Raw genomic sequence first — 16,676 nt, 5'->3', positions numbered from 1 at the left:
TAGCTTAAATCGTCAAGTACGCTAGCATGTTAGCTGTGTTATGGGAGCTAAATTGTCGTTAGTGTTTACAAAAACGCGTATGTTACGTTTGTTGGAGACGCTAAACAACATTGTGGAAAGGTAGCTTGAAATCGTCCTTGACGGTCACAAAAAAATGTACGTTCATTTGAGCGTAGAAAAAGACTTACGGCAGCTTCATTAAATACACAAAATTGTCCGAAACGCATATGAAAACACGTGTAGAACGTTCAGTGTTAACTGAAACCCGTACGTTAGCTTCATTAAAGTCTCTAAATTACCTTCAGCATTTGCAAAAACGCGTTCGTTAGGTTTACTGAACACGCGGTGAGCGTTAGCTTGGCTCAAGACTCAAAACTGTGCTGGAGATTTAGAAGATCTTGTCAGTCGGCCTCAACCGTCTTTGACGTTGACAAGAAAAAAAAAAGATTGAGCGAAGACTCTAAATTGTCAAAAAAGGTGTACGGAAAACGTGTGCAGCACATCGGACGTTTAGCAAAAACACGTACGCTAGCGACGCTAAAGACTTTCAATCCTTTTAAATGCGCCACCAAAAACCTGATAAAAGCCAGCTCCTCCGTCCGTCTCTTTGAACGACGCCGATACTGCTCGTGTTTTCGCTAAACGCAATCCCGTCGCTCTTGAAGGATGATTAAGTTCCATGCGGGAAGATCAACAAAGAAGGAAAGGAGCATCCTCCAATCATGTTAACGAGTGTCCTTGAAGACGACACTGAGCCCCTCATCTCTGGGGAGACGTCTGGCTGCCGTCAGTGTGTTAGTGTGGATCCTTACACACACGCACGCACGCTAACACCAAACACCCGGCGACTAAAGGAGACACACGCTGGCCGGCAGGTCGGGAGTCCTCGTCAAGGAGCATCCTCTTTGTGTCAAGCTGATCACCGTCACCTTTCCTTGCTGACTTTTATTTTGGGCGGTGCGTCCTAACCATGGAGCGTAGCAGCGCACAACGTCCTAACAGGAAACGCCGCAACGCAAAACATCGTAACACGACACGGCGTAACCACCAAATGTGGCAACACAAAACGCCGCACCGCAGTGTTGTGGTGTCGTAACCAAGAAGCGTCACCGCCACAGAGCGTCACAACCGCGAGAGGCCGTAACACCAAACACCATAACACTAAACGCCGCGGCACAGCGTTGGAACACAAAATGTCGGAACCATGAAATGCCGCAACGCAAAATGGCGTCATACGAAACAGCACAACCACGGAACGGCGTAATGTGAGATGCCGCAGGAACAAAACAGCGCAACACAAAATGCCACGACCACGAAGCGTCATAACCGCAAAATGCCGTAACACGAAAGCACCATCACCACGAAATGCCGCAACGTGAAGCGTCGCAACGTAAGACGCCGCAACAACAAACAGCGCAGCGCAAAATGCCACAACCACGAAGCGTCATAACTGCGAAACGCTGCAATACGGAGCATCACAACCACGAAACGCCACAACACAAAACGCCATAACCATGAAATGCGGCGGCGTAGCACGAAACAGTGCAACCACAAAAGGCCATGAACACAAAATGTGTCATGACCGCAAAACGTCATAACACACGCCGTCATAACCACGAGGCTCCGTAACACGAAACTTACCCACGAAACGGCGTAAACACAAAATGTCGTAACCATGAAGTGCCGTCACAGAAAATGGCGTCGCACGAGACGCTGCAACCGCATAAGGCCGTGAACATGAAACACTGTGACGTGACAACGTAACAGGAAATGAAGCGTCATCACACGAAGCATCACAACCACAAGACGCCATAACACAAAACACACAAAAAAGAAAATTGTGACGATAACCATAGAAGAGGAACTGGGAGCGACTGCGACATGGGAGCAGTGACATTATGAGCGATACTCTGCATTAAATATCAAATTACAGGCACACATTCAATTTCGCCAAGGAGATGCTAACGTCGCTAGCATGTAGCTGAGAGCATAACGGCTAGCGGTTAGCGTGGCTAGCATTGAAATACAACCAGAGACGCTGACGAACATGTAAAGCTTTTACGATGGACGCAGTTTGACCCTGGAACAGATGAAATCACTCTCCGTGATTTCCCGTGGGTGTGTCCTTCCGAGCGCGCCCGCTTTGCTGCATCAGGTGTTCTTCCACGGCCGTGTTGATTGCTCTGCTAATGAGCGGCGAGCAGCTAATAAGTTTCCCCCCGCAGGTGAACGTCGGCTTTGTGCTCCGGTTTTCATTAGCGACGCTGGCGGCCACGCCGGCACGAGGAGGATGAAAGAGTAAGAATGGATAATGAGAGACCCGGAGAAGAAAGACTCGCCTTTCTTTCCTCTCGCTGCTCCAACGATGGAAGCAGTTCATGTCGGGCTAACAAAGCAACAAGAAACATTTAATGACGACAACAAAGACAAACAACAATGGACGACATCTTTCATCTTCTTCCTCCTCTGGAGGTCATCAATGTCCCCACCAATCATCACGCCGCACCGCCCTGCCGCTCCTAACGACCTACTGTTAAAAACGCTAGCCAAAGATCCTCTGTATGTCACGAGGGCTCTGCTGTTTTAAGCGCTAGTCAAAGATCCCCGATATGACAGGAGTGCTCTGCTGTTTTAAATGCTAGGACATCCTGCAAAAACGCTGGTCAAATATCCTCTATATGACAGAAAACTAGTCCAAGATCCTCTACATCAGAGGAGCGCTCTGCCTTTTGAAACGCTTGAGCACTAAATGCTAGGACATACTCCAAAAAGTGTTAGTCAAAGATCCTCTATTTAAGAAGAGAGGGCTGCCTTTGCAAATGCTAGTCAAAGATCCTCTATATGACAGGAACACTGCTGTTTCTAAGGACCTACTGCAAAAAATAAGCTAATCAAAGGTCCTCAATATGACAGGAGTTCTCCGCTGTTTTAAATGCTAGGACATACTCCAAAAATGCTAATCAAAGATCCTGTACATCACAGGAGCTCTCTGCCTTTTGAAATGCTAGTCAAAGATCCTCTATATGACAGAAAATGAGTCAAAGATCCTCTATATGACAGCAACACTCTGCTGTTTCTAAGGACAGACTGCAAAAACGCTAGTTGCGATCTTCTATATGACAGGAGCACTCTGCTGTTTTAAAATGCTTGTCAAAGATCCTCTATATGACAGGAGTGCGCAGCTCTTTTAAAAGCTATTCAAAGATCCTTTATATGACAGAAAAGTAGTCAAAACCCTCTATATAGCAGTAAAATATTTCATTATTATTCACATTTATTTAAAAAAAAAAAAAAAGGTCCCTCTACTGGTTGCTTCTATTTGCAAAGATCCTCCATCTCCTTCCGACACTGCTTCAGATGAGCACACAGCAAAACATCAGATTTTATCATCTGGTGTGAACGCTCATCACCATGGCAACCAGGTCACCTTGATGCATAGGAGAGGAAGGAAGGTTACACTCAATGAGTCCTTAATATGGCGGATGAGTACAAAATAAAGATGTTTTGGCATGACGTGATCAGTGTGGGCATTCCAGGCCTCCTTCTGTGAATCACACTTTCACCTTCTCCCACTTGCGTCGCCTCCCTCGGACACGGCCGAGTCATTGAGTCATGGAGTCAGGGAGTCGTGGAGTTATGTTGTCATGTTGCCATGGAGTCATTGAGTCCCGGGCTCATGGTGTCATGTTGTCATGTTATCATGGGGTCATGTTGTAATGGAGTCATTGAATCATTGAGACATGTTATCATGAAGTCATTGATTCATGGAGTCATTGATTCATTGAGACATGTTATCATGAAGTCATTGATTCATGGAGCCATGTTGTCATGGAGTCATTGAGTATGTGTCACATTATCATGGAGTCATGTTGTCTTGGAGTCATTGATTCATTGAGTCATGTTATCATGAAGTCATTGAATCATGGAGTCATTGATTCATTGAGTCATGTTATCATGAAGTCATTGATTCATTGAGTATGTGTCATGTTACCATGGAGTCAATGATTCATAGCGCCATGTTGCCATGGAGTCATGTTATCATGGAATCATTGAGTCATGGTGTCATGTTACCATGGAGTCAATGATTGAGTCATGTTATCATGGAATCATGATTAATTGAGTCATAGTGTCATGTTATCACAGAGTCAATGATTCATTGAGTCATGTTATCATGGAATCATTGATTCATTGAGTCATGGTGTCATGTTACCATAAAGTCAATAATTAATTGAGTCATGTTATCATGGAATCATTGATTCATTGAGTCATGGTGTCATGTTATGGAGTCATTGATTCATGGCGTCATGTTATCATTGAGTCATGTTATCAAGGAGTCATTTTATCATGGAGTCATTGAGTCATTGAGACATGTTATCATTGAGTCACGGAGTCATGTTATCATGGAATCATTGAGGCATAGTGTCATGTTATGGATTCATTGAGTCATGTTATCATAGAGTCTTTGCTTCATTGAGTCATGTTATCATGGAGTCATTGATTCATTGAGTCATGTTATCATTGAGTCATGTTATCATTGATTCATGTTGTCATGGAATCATTGATTCATTGAGTCATGTTATCATGGAGTCATTGATTCATAGTGTCATGTTATCATTGAGTCATGTTATCAAGGAGTCATTGATTCATGGTGTCATGTTATCATTGAGTCATGTTATCAAGGAGTCATTGATTCATGGTGTCATGTTATCGTGGAGTCATTGATTTATGGTGTCACGTTAACATGGAGTCATTGATTTATGGTGTCATGTTATCATGGAGTCATTGATTCATAGTGTCATGTTATCATTGAGTCATGTTATCAAGGAGTCATTGATTCATGGTGTCATGTTATCATGGAGTCATTGATTCATTGATTTATGGTGTCATGTTAACATGGAGTCATTGATTCATGGTGTCATGTTATCGTGGAGTCATTGATTCATTGATTTATGGTGTCATGTTAACATGTAGTCATTGATTTATGGTGTCATGTTATCATGGAGTCATTGATTCATGGTGTCATGTTATCATGGAGTCATTGATTCATTGATTTATGGTGTCATGTTAACATGGAGTCATTGATTCATGGTGTCATGTTATCGTGGAGTCATTGATTCATTGATTTATGGTGTCATGTTAACATGTAGTCATTGATTTATGGTGTCATGTTATCATGGAGTCATTGATTCATAGTGTCATGTTATCATGGAGTCATGTTATCAAGGAGTCATTGATTCATGGTGTCATGTTATCGAGTCATGTTATCATGCAAAGTCACTGACATCACAGCTTCATTTCCTCCAATCACCTCAATCTGTTCTATTGTATTCTAGTCTATTGTATAACTACAAGAACACGTCTTTGCACGTCACTACAAGAAAAAGTGTTTTCTTTTGAAAATACCACCACACTCTTCCTCTCTGCTTTCTCTGACACTGTTGCCATGGCAACACCTCATCTTTAAAAACACAAACCATGTTTTTTTTTTGTTTTTCTTACTGTTACTAAACAGGAACCACTCACTCCTGTGGGCGGAGTCATAAACAGATGGGGAAGAGCACTGTGTGGGTGTGCATAAACACCCACTCATTAACAAAGGTAATCCAACAATGCCATCTTTGGAAGGCTTGATATTCATGTCCACAAAGGAAAATCCACAGGAAGTGACGTGGAGGAAACAGACTCACATTCAAAGCAGTCCAGCGTTTGATGGCCACAGTTTAACCCTGGAACAGATGAATTCTATTTCCATGTATTTCTATGGGAATGTTCCACTGTGTTGTTATTGCTAATCTATTTGCAGGAAGAATGAAGATGTTGAAGAATTCTGCAGGGCGGGAGGACTGAAGCATGCCCCATTTGTCACGTATGTCACAAAAGCCAGAATTAAATTGGTCAAAGCTCTGCAAGGCATCCCTACACATGCACACCCACAACGTGCACGCTCTCCTGACAACACACGAGCAGACAGCGGCGGCCCGGCGGGCCCGACGGGACTTCGCTGACATGAACGTGAACTTGTTTCATTCACACGTGCACGCTGAAGCAAGCAAATGCTTTCCACACAGCGAAAAAAATAACAATAATACTAATCTATTCATTCATTTTCTATAGCGCTTGTCTTCATTAGGGTGAGCTGGAGTCTATCCCAACTGACTTTAGGGGTGGGGGGCTGTGGCCCTCATGAAAGCTTTAATTCAGTGTACAAGCAAAGATTTCAATCACATTTTGACATTCTTAATTGTCGTACAAGTGTAAAAAGAAGTTAACCATTGTTAATAATTATGTAAATAGGAATAGTCTGTTAGTCTGTCTTAAGCTGTGGCTATCATAAAAGCTTTTATTAAATGTCTAAGCAATGTTTTAAGTCACATTTTAACATTCTTAAGTGTAAATAGAAGTGAACCACTCTCAATACTAATTTAAATAGGAATAGTCTGTTCCAGGGTTAAGCTGCGGCCACCACAAAAGCTTTTATTAACTGTCTAAGCAATGTTTTAAGCCACATTTTAACATTCTTGGGGTTAAAAGAAGTGGACCACTCTTAATACTAATGTAAATACGAATAGTCTGTTCCAGGGTCAAACTATGGTCATCATAAACGTTTTCACTAAGAGTCTAAGCAATGTTTTAAGTCACTTTTTAACATTCATAAGTGTCGCACAAGTGCAAAAAGAAGTTAACCGCTGTTTATAATAATGACATTAGGAATAGTCTGGTCCTGTGTCAAGCTGTGGTCACCATACGAGCTTTATTAATTGCACAGGCAATGTTTTAAGTCACATTTTTAACATTCTTTACTGTCTTTATTAAATGTGCAGGCAGTGTTTTAAGTCATATTGTAACATTTTTAAGTGTCTTACAAGTGTAAAAAGAATGTAAGCACTGTTAATAATCATGTAAATAGGAATAGTCTGTTCCAGGGTCAAACTGTTGCCATTATAAAAGCTTTTATTAAGTGTCTAAGTTTGCTAACGTCCTTTCATGTGCGCTAATCAAATAGTGAGATTTTCTGCAACTTTCCAGACGTATTTTTGAAAAAGGTGTAAATGCGTGACGTACAGCGTAGGGGGAATCCTCTCACCTGATGATGACGTACATGACCAGGAAGTTGCCCACCAGGCCGACCACGCACACGATCATGTAGACCACCACGATGGTCACCTTCACGCTGGTGGGCAGCAGGGTGTCCGTCTCGTTGTAGACGCCGCTGAAGTTGCTGTGGAAGAGAGAGTCGTTGTAGAGCTGCAGGTGGCTCAGCTCGGCCAGCAGGAGCTCGTCGGGGAAGTCCATCCTCCGGCGGGGGGCGGAGGCGGGGCCAAGGATGGTGAGGACACGCCCGATTTGAATCAATCTGTGGCGGGAAAGACACAAAGGTGACACTGAAATACCATCAGGGCTACGCTGCACTATCCAGAGTTATGTGCAAAAGTATTTGGACAGTGACAATGTTGTCCTTCACTGTGACTGACCAAATACTTTTGTCAAGTGAAATGCAGATGCGAGAACGCGTTCTTCTGTTTTTAGAGAGCCATCCTGAAAAAAAAACGTTGCAATTTTATGAGAATTTTTGGAAAATCAACTTGGGAAAAAAGTAAGAATATTATGGGAATCAAATTCAAATATTATGGGAAGTACATTTATCAAGGCCGATACACGCGTGTGTGAGAGCCTTTAGGGTGATGTGTGATGTAGGTTTAGCTTGAATGGCAGCCGGAGGGAACACAAAGACACACAAGACATAAAAACCAGAGGAACTGAAGCAAAGCTCTGGCTTGGAAGCGTTCCGCTGCCGTGTTCGAGGGAGGCGTTGGTGTTTGTCAACCTGACTTGGCTGAAGAGCACGGAAACCAAGCGGCGTTGCCGCCTGGAGGCTTTTTAAGCTTTTCCAGCTCCTCTCCGTGTTTGTCTTAACGTGACAACGCCGTCCCTTCACTGCGCCGCTTCCTGATCACCGCTCCAACACGACGCCACGGCTGCAGCGCTCGCACAACTTGCACGTCGACCACAAACCTTAAAGGGCAAAAACCGGAGACGCCGGCCTCAGTTCTGCACGTCTTTTGCTTTGTCTTTGGCTTTCTGTACGTCACTTATTCTAAAATGCATTCACCCTTGAAGTCGAGAGAGTGTTGATCGTGTTGCTCTTTTTTACACGTGTATGACACTTATGAGTGTTCAACTGTGACTTAATACATTACTTGTACACTTAATAAAGCTCTTATGATGGCCACAGTTTGACCCTGGAACAGACTATTTCTATTTACAGTATTATTAACAGTGCTTAACTTCTTTTTACACTTTTATGACATTTAAAAATGTTAAAATGTGACTTAAAACCTTGCCTAGACATGTAATAAAGCTTTTATGTTGGCCACAGTGTGACCCAGGAACAGATAATGTGCATTTACATTATTATTGACAGTGCTTAACGTCTTTTTATACTTTTATGACAGTTAAAAATGTTCAAATGTGACTTAAATCATTGCCTATACACTTAATAAAGCTCTTATGATGGCCACAGTTTGACCCTGGAACAGACTATTCCCATTTACATTGTTATTAACAGTGGTTAACTTCTTCTTTTTACACTTATACTGCACTTACAAATGTTAAAATGCGACTTAAAACCTTGCCTAGACAAGTACTAAAGCTTTTATGTTGGCCACAGTTTAACCCCGTAACAGATAATGAGTCTTTACATTATTAGTAACAGCACTTAACTTCTTTTTACACTTTCATGGCAGTTCAGAATGTTTAACATGTTTAAAATGTGACTTAAATCATTGCTTAGACACATCATGAAGCTTTCATGATGGCCATTTTAGGTCCAAGGAGGCTGCGTTGCGTGGTTTTTGTCTTTTTTCCCCGACATATTGTCATCATCATCATCACTTCCACAAAATCACGAAGGGGAATTTTCAAGCCGGCGGCCGTCGACCTTCCTGAATGATGGTGCGGCCGTGACGGGTGTGCTGTCTGTCTGATAAATGCAGCACATGCTCCGTGCACGGCGCGTCAATAAATCTGTCTGACTGTGTTTTGTTTTCCAGCTCCAGCGTGATGAATATGCATCCAGCTCCGTGTGTCCATGTAAGGCTTCCTTCTAAAAGACTCTTTCAGCGTCACATTCCCGTGTGCTCGTGTCGCATGATTGCGAGCATGGCGAAGGCGTGGACGTGCGCGTGCGCTTGAAACCACGACAGTCCTGTGACCAAGGCTTCAGGAAGACCACGCGCAGACTGTTTAGTCGCTGGGCCCCGTCCAAATACTTTTGGTTACATAAGCAACTCCAACTCGCTCAGTTAAGTGCTAATATTAGCTTAGCATAAACATAGTGAAACATGAAAGAATGCCACGTTCATGTCTTGTAATAGATATGCTAAAAAGTTATACATATTTCATCAATATCAACTTCACTTTTTTGCCCCATTTTGGCTGCTGTTTTATGAAATTTTCCTAATCTTTTAAATTTCTTTTCAAGAGTATTGATCAATTTTCTCCTGATAATATTTTGACTTTATTTACATAATATTATAACTTTTCCTCAACCTAATTTTCGAAAATGGCAACTTTATTTTGTTTTGATTGTTTCTCATAATATTGTGACTTTTTCTTGAATATTTCAACTCTATGCTATTAAAATTACATTATTTTTACTCATAATATTACAGGTTTATTCTCGTAAGATTGCCACCTTTTTTTCCTTAATATTTTGACTGTACTCTCATAAAATTACAGCTGTTTTTATTTATTTTATTTTCCAACTATTTCAACTTTTGTCTTGCAAAATTTCCTCTCATAATTAGGACTTTATTCCCATAATATTTTGACTTGATTCTCGTAACATTCTAACTTTCTCTGCAACCTGATTTTCCGAAAATGACAAATCTCTTTTGTTTTGTTTGTTTCTCATAATGTTTTTTCTTTAATCTTTCAACTCTATGCTGCTAAAATGACATTATTCTTCTTCATAAATATGTGCCCTGCGATTGGCTGACGACCAGTCCAGGGTGTACCCCGCCTGTCGCACGAAGTCAGCTGGGATAGGCTCCATCATACCCCCGCAACCCTAAAGAGGAGAAGCGGTATAGAAAATGGATGGATGGAGTGTCACAAGTTTATTCTTGAGAAATTGCAACTTTTTTCTCGTTATGTCATTTTTTCTTAATATTTTGACTTTATTCTCAAAAAATGCTTTTAAAAAAAAATTCCCGGTGTAATTGATTATCCAACTATTTCAACTTTCTTCTTGTTAAATTTTCTCTTGTAATTGTTTCTTTACTATTTAAACTGTATGCCACTAAAATGACATTCTTTCTCCTCATATTACAAGTTCATCCTTGAAAAAATGCAACTTTCATCTCTTTAGAATACAACTTTATTCTGTTCACATTTTCACTTTATTCTCATAAAATTACAGCAGTATTGTTTTTATTTCTGCATCATTTTAAATGTTCCCACTATTTTATCCTTCTTGTAAAATTTCCTCTCGTAATTATGACTTTATTCCCGTATCAGAACTTTGTCCTTAGCCTAATTTTCCAAAAAATTACAACTTTATTTTGCTTTGTTTGTTTCTCATATTACGACTTTGAAAAAAAAATAAAAATAAAAATCAGCTTTATGCTACTAAAATGATGTCATTTTTCCTCATCATGTTACATCATTGTTGTGAAATTAAAATGTTTTCTTGTTGAATAGTTTTACTTTATTTGTGAAAGATTTTCCATTTTTGCTATTGTTTTTTCTCGTGTCGCAGGCCAATTAAAAAACAAATGGCCCACAGGCTGCACCTGCCGCCATCTTGTGGAGTTCATAAAAAACTACATCGGGAGGTTGCCTACAGCCACGGCTGTCCGTGCGTCATGTCATGTGTGTCATGTTCGCCAACTACTGGCCTGGCAGGCACATTACACTCTTTTCATTGGAATAGATTTTCATTTCAAATGCCATGTGTGTCAGTCATGTGACGGTGCAGGAAACAACATAAACACTGGCAAACAAAAGGCAGACAGACTCTTTTTCACATTGCTGCCAAACTTCATAACAAATCAAGGAAAGCAAAGCAAGAGAGCCTGCTGAAGCCTATTAAAACACACTTAAGCTTGCTGAAACTGACCAAAAAACACCTAAAGCCTGTTGAAACCTACCATAAAAGACCTAAAACCACAAAAAAACACATAAAGCCGTCTGAAACCTACTGAAAAATACTTAAAGCTTGCTGAAACATACCAAAAAACAACTAAAGCTAAAGAAAAACTCTAAAAGCTTACTGAAACCTACCATAAACGCCTTCAACCTGCTGTAACCTACCAAAAAAAACAAACTAAAGCCTCTTGAAACCTACCAAAACACACCTTGACCCTGGTGAAACCTACCATAAAAACCAAAAACTTACCAAAAATCCTAATGGCAGCTGAAAAATACTATAAAAAATACTATAAAACTCCTACTGCCTGCTGAAACTTACCACAAAACACCTAGAATCTGTTGAAACCTACTATAATGACCTATAGCCTGCTGGAACCTACCACAAAACACCTAAACTCTGCTGAAACCTACCATAAACAACTACAGTACAGCCTGTTGGAAGCCACCATAAAGACCTCCAGCCTGCTGAAACCTACTGTAAAGACCTTCAGCCTGATGGAACCTACCATAAAGACCTTCAGCCTGCTGGATCCTACCATAAAGACCTTCAGCCTGCTGGATCCTACCATAAAAACCTTCAGCCTGTCAGCACCTTCCATAAACACCACCTTCAGCCTGTTGGATCCTACTATAAACACCTTCACCCTGCTGGAACCTACCATAAAGACCTTCAGCCTGTTGGATCCTACCATAAACACCTTCACCCTGCTGGAACGTACCCTAAAGACCTTCAGCCTGCTGGAACCTACCATAAACACCTTCAGCCTGTTGGATCCTACTATAAACACCTTCACCCTGCTGGATCCTACCATAAACACCATCAGTCTGTTGGATCCTACCATAAACACCTTCACCCTGCTGGAACCTACCATAAACACCTTCAGCCTGTTGGATCCTACCATAAACACCTTCACCCTGCTGGAACGTACCCTAAAGACCTTCAGCCTGCTGGAACCTACCATAAACACCTTCAGCCTGTTGGATCCTACCATAAACACCTTCACCCTGCTGGAACCTACCATAAAGACCTTCACCCTGTTGGATCCTACCATAAACACCTTCACTCTGCTGGAACCTACCATAAAGACCTTCAGCCTGCTGGAACCTACCATAAAGACCTTCAGCCTGTTGGATCCTACCCTAAAGACCTTCGGCCTGTTGGATCCTACCCTAAAGACCTTCGGCCTGTTGGATCCTACCATAAACACCTTCAGTCTGCTGGATCCTACCATAAACACCATCAGTCTGTTGGATCCTACCATAAACACCTTCAGCCTGCTGGATCCTACCATAAAGACCTTCAGCCTGCTGGAACCCACAATAAAGACCTTCAGCCTGTTGGATCCTACCATAAACACCTTCACCCTGCTGGAACCTACCATAAACACCATCAGTCTGTTGGATCCTACCATAAACACCTTCAGCCTGCTGGATCCTACCATAAACACCTTCAGCCTGTTGGATCCTACCATAAACACCTTCACCCTGCTGGAACGTACCCTAAAGACCTTCAGCCTGCTGGAACCTACCATAAACACCTTCAGTCTGCTGGATCCTACCATAAACACCTTCAGCCTGCTGGATCCTACCATAAAGACCTTCAGCCTGCTGGAACCCACAATAAAGACCTTCAGCCTGTTGGATCCTACCATAAACACCTTCACCCTGCTGGAACCTACCATAAAGACCTTCAGCCTGCTGGAACGTACCCTAAAGACCTTCAGCCTGCTGGAACGTACCCTAAAGACCTTCAGCCTGCTGGAACCTACCATAAACACCTTCAGCCTGCTGGATCCTACCATAAACACCTTCAGCCTGCTGGAACCCACAATAAAGACCTTCACCCTGCTGGAACCTACCATAAACACCTTCAGCCTGCTGGATCCTACCATAAAGACCTTCAGCCTGCTGGAACCCACAATAAAGACCTTCACCCTGCTGGATCCTACCATAAACACCTTCACCCTGCTGGATCCTACCATAAACACCTTCAGCCTGCTGGATCCTACCATAAACACCTTCACCCTGCTGGAACCTACCATAAAGACCTTCACCCTGCTGGATCCTACCATAAAGACCTTCAGCCTGCTGGAACCCACAATAAAGACCTTCAGCCTGTTGGAAGAAGACCCACAATGAATGACATTCACAGATGGAAGCTCAAACATACACACAGGTATTTCACACTTGAACGCACCCCCTTTCTTCTCGCGTGCACGTGAACGCACCACCGCGCTAAATAACCGCAGCCGCATTTTTGCACGCACGGTGATGCGTTCACACTGCAGACGTTTTTTTTTTTCCCTTCGCGTTTTGCTGCAGCGCCGCTCGACTCTGGTCTAGTCTAGTCTAGTGCGGGTCTACAGTCTACAGTCTGGGTCCTGGTCCTACCTTCCCTCAGCTCGCTGCAGAGCACCGCAACGCCGCCAAGTAGTTGACTGACTGGACTGCAGCGTCCTGCCGCCTTCCTGTCACCGCTTCACTGCCAAGCCTTCATCGGGACCAGCAAGAAGATTTGGAGGACGACGACGAGGTCCAAAAGCTGTCGTTGTGGTCCGGGAAGAAGGGGAGGCTGTTGGGGGGTGAAGACTGTGAAGAACTGTGGAGCAGTGCGCATCAGCTGGGAGGCAAACAGGGAGGGGAGGGGGAGAGGAGGGGTGGGTGAAGATACACCCCCCCTCCCCCACTTCTGGCGGATCGATGCAAGCTCAACATCTTCATCTCTTCACACACACACACACACACACACACACACACACACACACACACACGCGCACATTAGCAATGTCTATATACTGGAAATATACACAACCAAATCATCCTTACACTGTACTACATCTTACATTCTTATTCTTACAGGAATAAGAAAACATTCTTAAAAATGAGCAATGGTAAGTTGGGAAATCACAATAAAAACAGAAAAAATGATGAAAAAAAGGTCATACTTTTACTTTGGTATCACCTTCATGTTTTGATTATTTGCACAGTAGCGTCAGAATGAAATAATTCAAGTAAAAAAAGTAATATAGAATAAAGTTGTACTATTACTACGGAAAATGACGTATTTAATTTAAGAAAGATCTACTATGCAAAAAAACGTCATCGTATTTTGACAATATTGCATTCATATAATCTATAACAATATAATACAACAATATTAGGACAATTAAGTCAGAATGAAATGATTAAAATGATAATAAAAAGTAAATTAATTAGAATAAAGTCATCAAAAGAATAAAAAATACTTTAACATGAATAAGTCCTAATATTTAAAGTGGGAAAAAGGAGTCATTTGATCAGAATAAAGTTATAATATTATGTGGTGGAAAAAAGGTATTCATTATGATTAATAGGATGCAAAAAAGTCACAATTTTACTGCAACGTGGTTGCAATATTTTACCAATACCGGATAATGTCATCATGATGTAATATTAGGACAATAAAATATCAAATAAATGACTAAAAATAAGGGAAAAATGTATTTAAATTAGAATAAAATCATAGAACTAAAATATTAAAGAAAATGTAGTACATTATTACTCATCAAGACATGGAAATGAATCAGCTATTTTAAAAATCTATTTAAAAAGACATTTGCGGACTAAAAATGCTGGTGGGTTGGACTGTGGAACTTGTGCACAGCCTCCCAGTCTGGTCTGGTTCCATTTGGTGTTTACATGCCGCCATAAATCCACTTCTAAGCTCCCGATGCAAGTATGTGCTGACGCGACAAATTCACTTTGGTCCAATTCCTCTCAACGTAACATGTTTAAAAAGTCCACCTCCAGCGGACTTAAAGCAATAACTCCACGTCAGCGCGCAGCCAGCCTGCACCTGTCATGAATTTGTCAATGATTTTATTCACAGGCCCCCTTTTGCAGCTGTGGTGGACGACGAAGCAACGGGTGGCGTCCTGCAACTTGCTCTCCGGCGCGAGCAAGCGAGTCGTCAAAAGCCGCACCCTCCGATGCAATCGCTTGAACAGACTGTGAAACACTTTAGAAAACAAATGAACAAACGTAAAAGAAAGCGAACATTTCAGAGAACACACTCACAAAAGGCAAAACCAATTAAATGTCCGAAAAGACATTAACAAATTTACATTCCATAAAACACATCAAAAGACGAGACACATTTAAATCTATTTACAAGAAACATAACATCACGGAAAACACATTAAGAAAAGAAAAAAAGTGATTCATTAATTTCAGGAACACACGAACAAATAGCAAAACAAATCAAATGTCAGAAAACACTAAAAAAAACATGAAACAAATTGACATCAAATTTAGAAGAAACCAAAAAAATACATTGAAAAAAAAATTCAGAAAACTAACAAATGACAAAGAATGTCATCAGTCGGAAAACACATCAACAAAAGATGAAAGAAATTATTCCAAAAACTACCAAAGAAAAAAAAAGTGTCAGAAAGCATGAAGACAAAAATGAACATTTCAGAAAACACATTAAGAAAACACGAAACAAATTTACATTTTTGAAAAACACTTTCACAAAAGACGAGACAAATGAACATTTCGGGAACACACGTTAGCAAATAGCAAAACAAATTCAATGTCAGAAAACACGAACAAAACACGAAACAAATTTACATTTCAGAAAAATAGATTTACAAGAAACCAAAAAAAAAAAAAAAAAAATTCAGAAAACACGTTAAAGGACAAACAAAACCACGTTATGATTCAGAAAACATTAACAAAAGATTTAACAAATTATCATTCAAAAAACACTATGCATCAAATTAAAGTCTAAAATCAACATGTTTTCATAAGCGCCCATTAAAAACCTTTAACAAACTTAACGTATGTTTTCATAAGCGTCAAATCAATATCACCACTGAACCTAACGTATGTGTTTTTGCGAGCATCGAAGACGAACTTAACGTACATGTTTTCGCGAGCATCCAAAACGAACTTAACGTACGTGTTTTCATGAGCATCAAAGACGAACTTAACGTATATTTTTTCGTGAGCATCGAAGACGAACTTAACGTACGTGTTTTCGCCAGCATCGAAGACGAACTTAACGTACGCGTTTTCGCGAGCATCAAAGACAAACTTAACGTACGTGTTTTTGTGAGCATCAAAGACAAACTTAACGTAAGTGTTTTCGTGACCATCAAAAACGAACTCAACGTACGTGTTTCTGCAAGCATCGAACTGAAGTCTTAAATGAACCAAACATGCTTGTTTTAGTCAGCGGCCATTTAAAATCGCCACGGAACTTTAACGTACGCGTTTTCGTAAGCATCAAAGAGGATTTCAAATCTTCCATTAACCCGACGTTCGTGTTTTTGCAAACATCGAAATAAGCGTTTTTGTAAGACCCAAAGACGATTTCCAACCTTCCCTTCACCTGGCGTATGTGTTTTGTAAGCATCGAAGACGATTTTAAATCTTTATTAACGCATTTTTGTCAATTGTAAGTCAATTAAGCTAAGCTAAGTATTTTGGTAAACAACCAAAAACATTTTTTTTTTTTTTTTACATTTTCATAATCATCAAAG

General features: G+C 41.0%; 1 protein-coding gene across 1 annotated transcript in view; it reads right to left on the bottom strand.

The window, feature by feature from the left end:
• The window catches only part of LOC129186889 (delta-type opioid receptor-like), a 29,833-nt gene extending 15,747 nt beyond the window's left edge, over positions 1-14,086 (bottom strand). The window contains exons 1-2 of the mRNA XM_054785615.1: positions 13,543-14,086; positions 7,085-7,354 (exon numbers count right to left, since the gene is read on the bottom strand). Of these exons, the coding sequence (XP_054641590.1) occupies positions 7,085-7,293 (209 nt within the window). The 5' untranslated portion in view covers positions 7,294-7,354; positions 13,543-14,086. The remainder of the gene's footprint in view (positions 1-7,084; positions 7,355-13,542) is intronic.
• Between the last annotated feature and the right edge of the window lie 2,590 nt (positions 14,087-16,676).

This window comes from Dunckerocampus dactyliophorus, chromosome 1 (assembly GCF_027744805.1).
Source record: "Dunckerocampus dactyliophorus isolate RoL2022-P2 chromosome 1, RoL_Ddac_1.1, whole genome shotgun sequence".
NCBI lineage: Eukaryota > Metazoa > Chordata > Actinopteri > Syngnathiformes > Syngnathidae > Dunckerocampus > Dunckerocampus dactyliophorus.
This window is presented reverse-complemented; position numbering and strand designations above follow the sequence as displayed.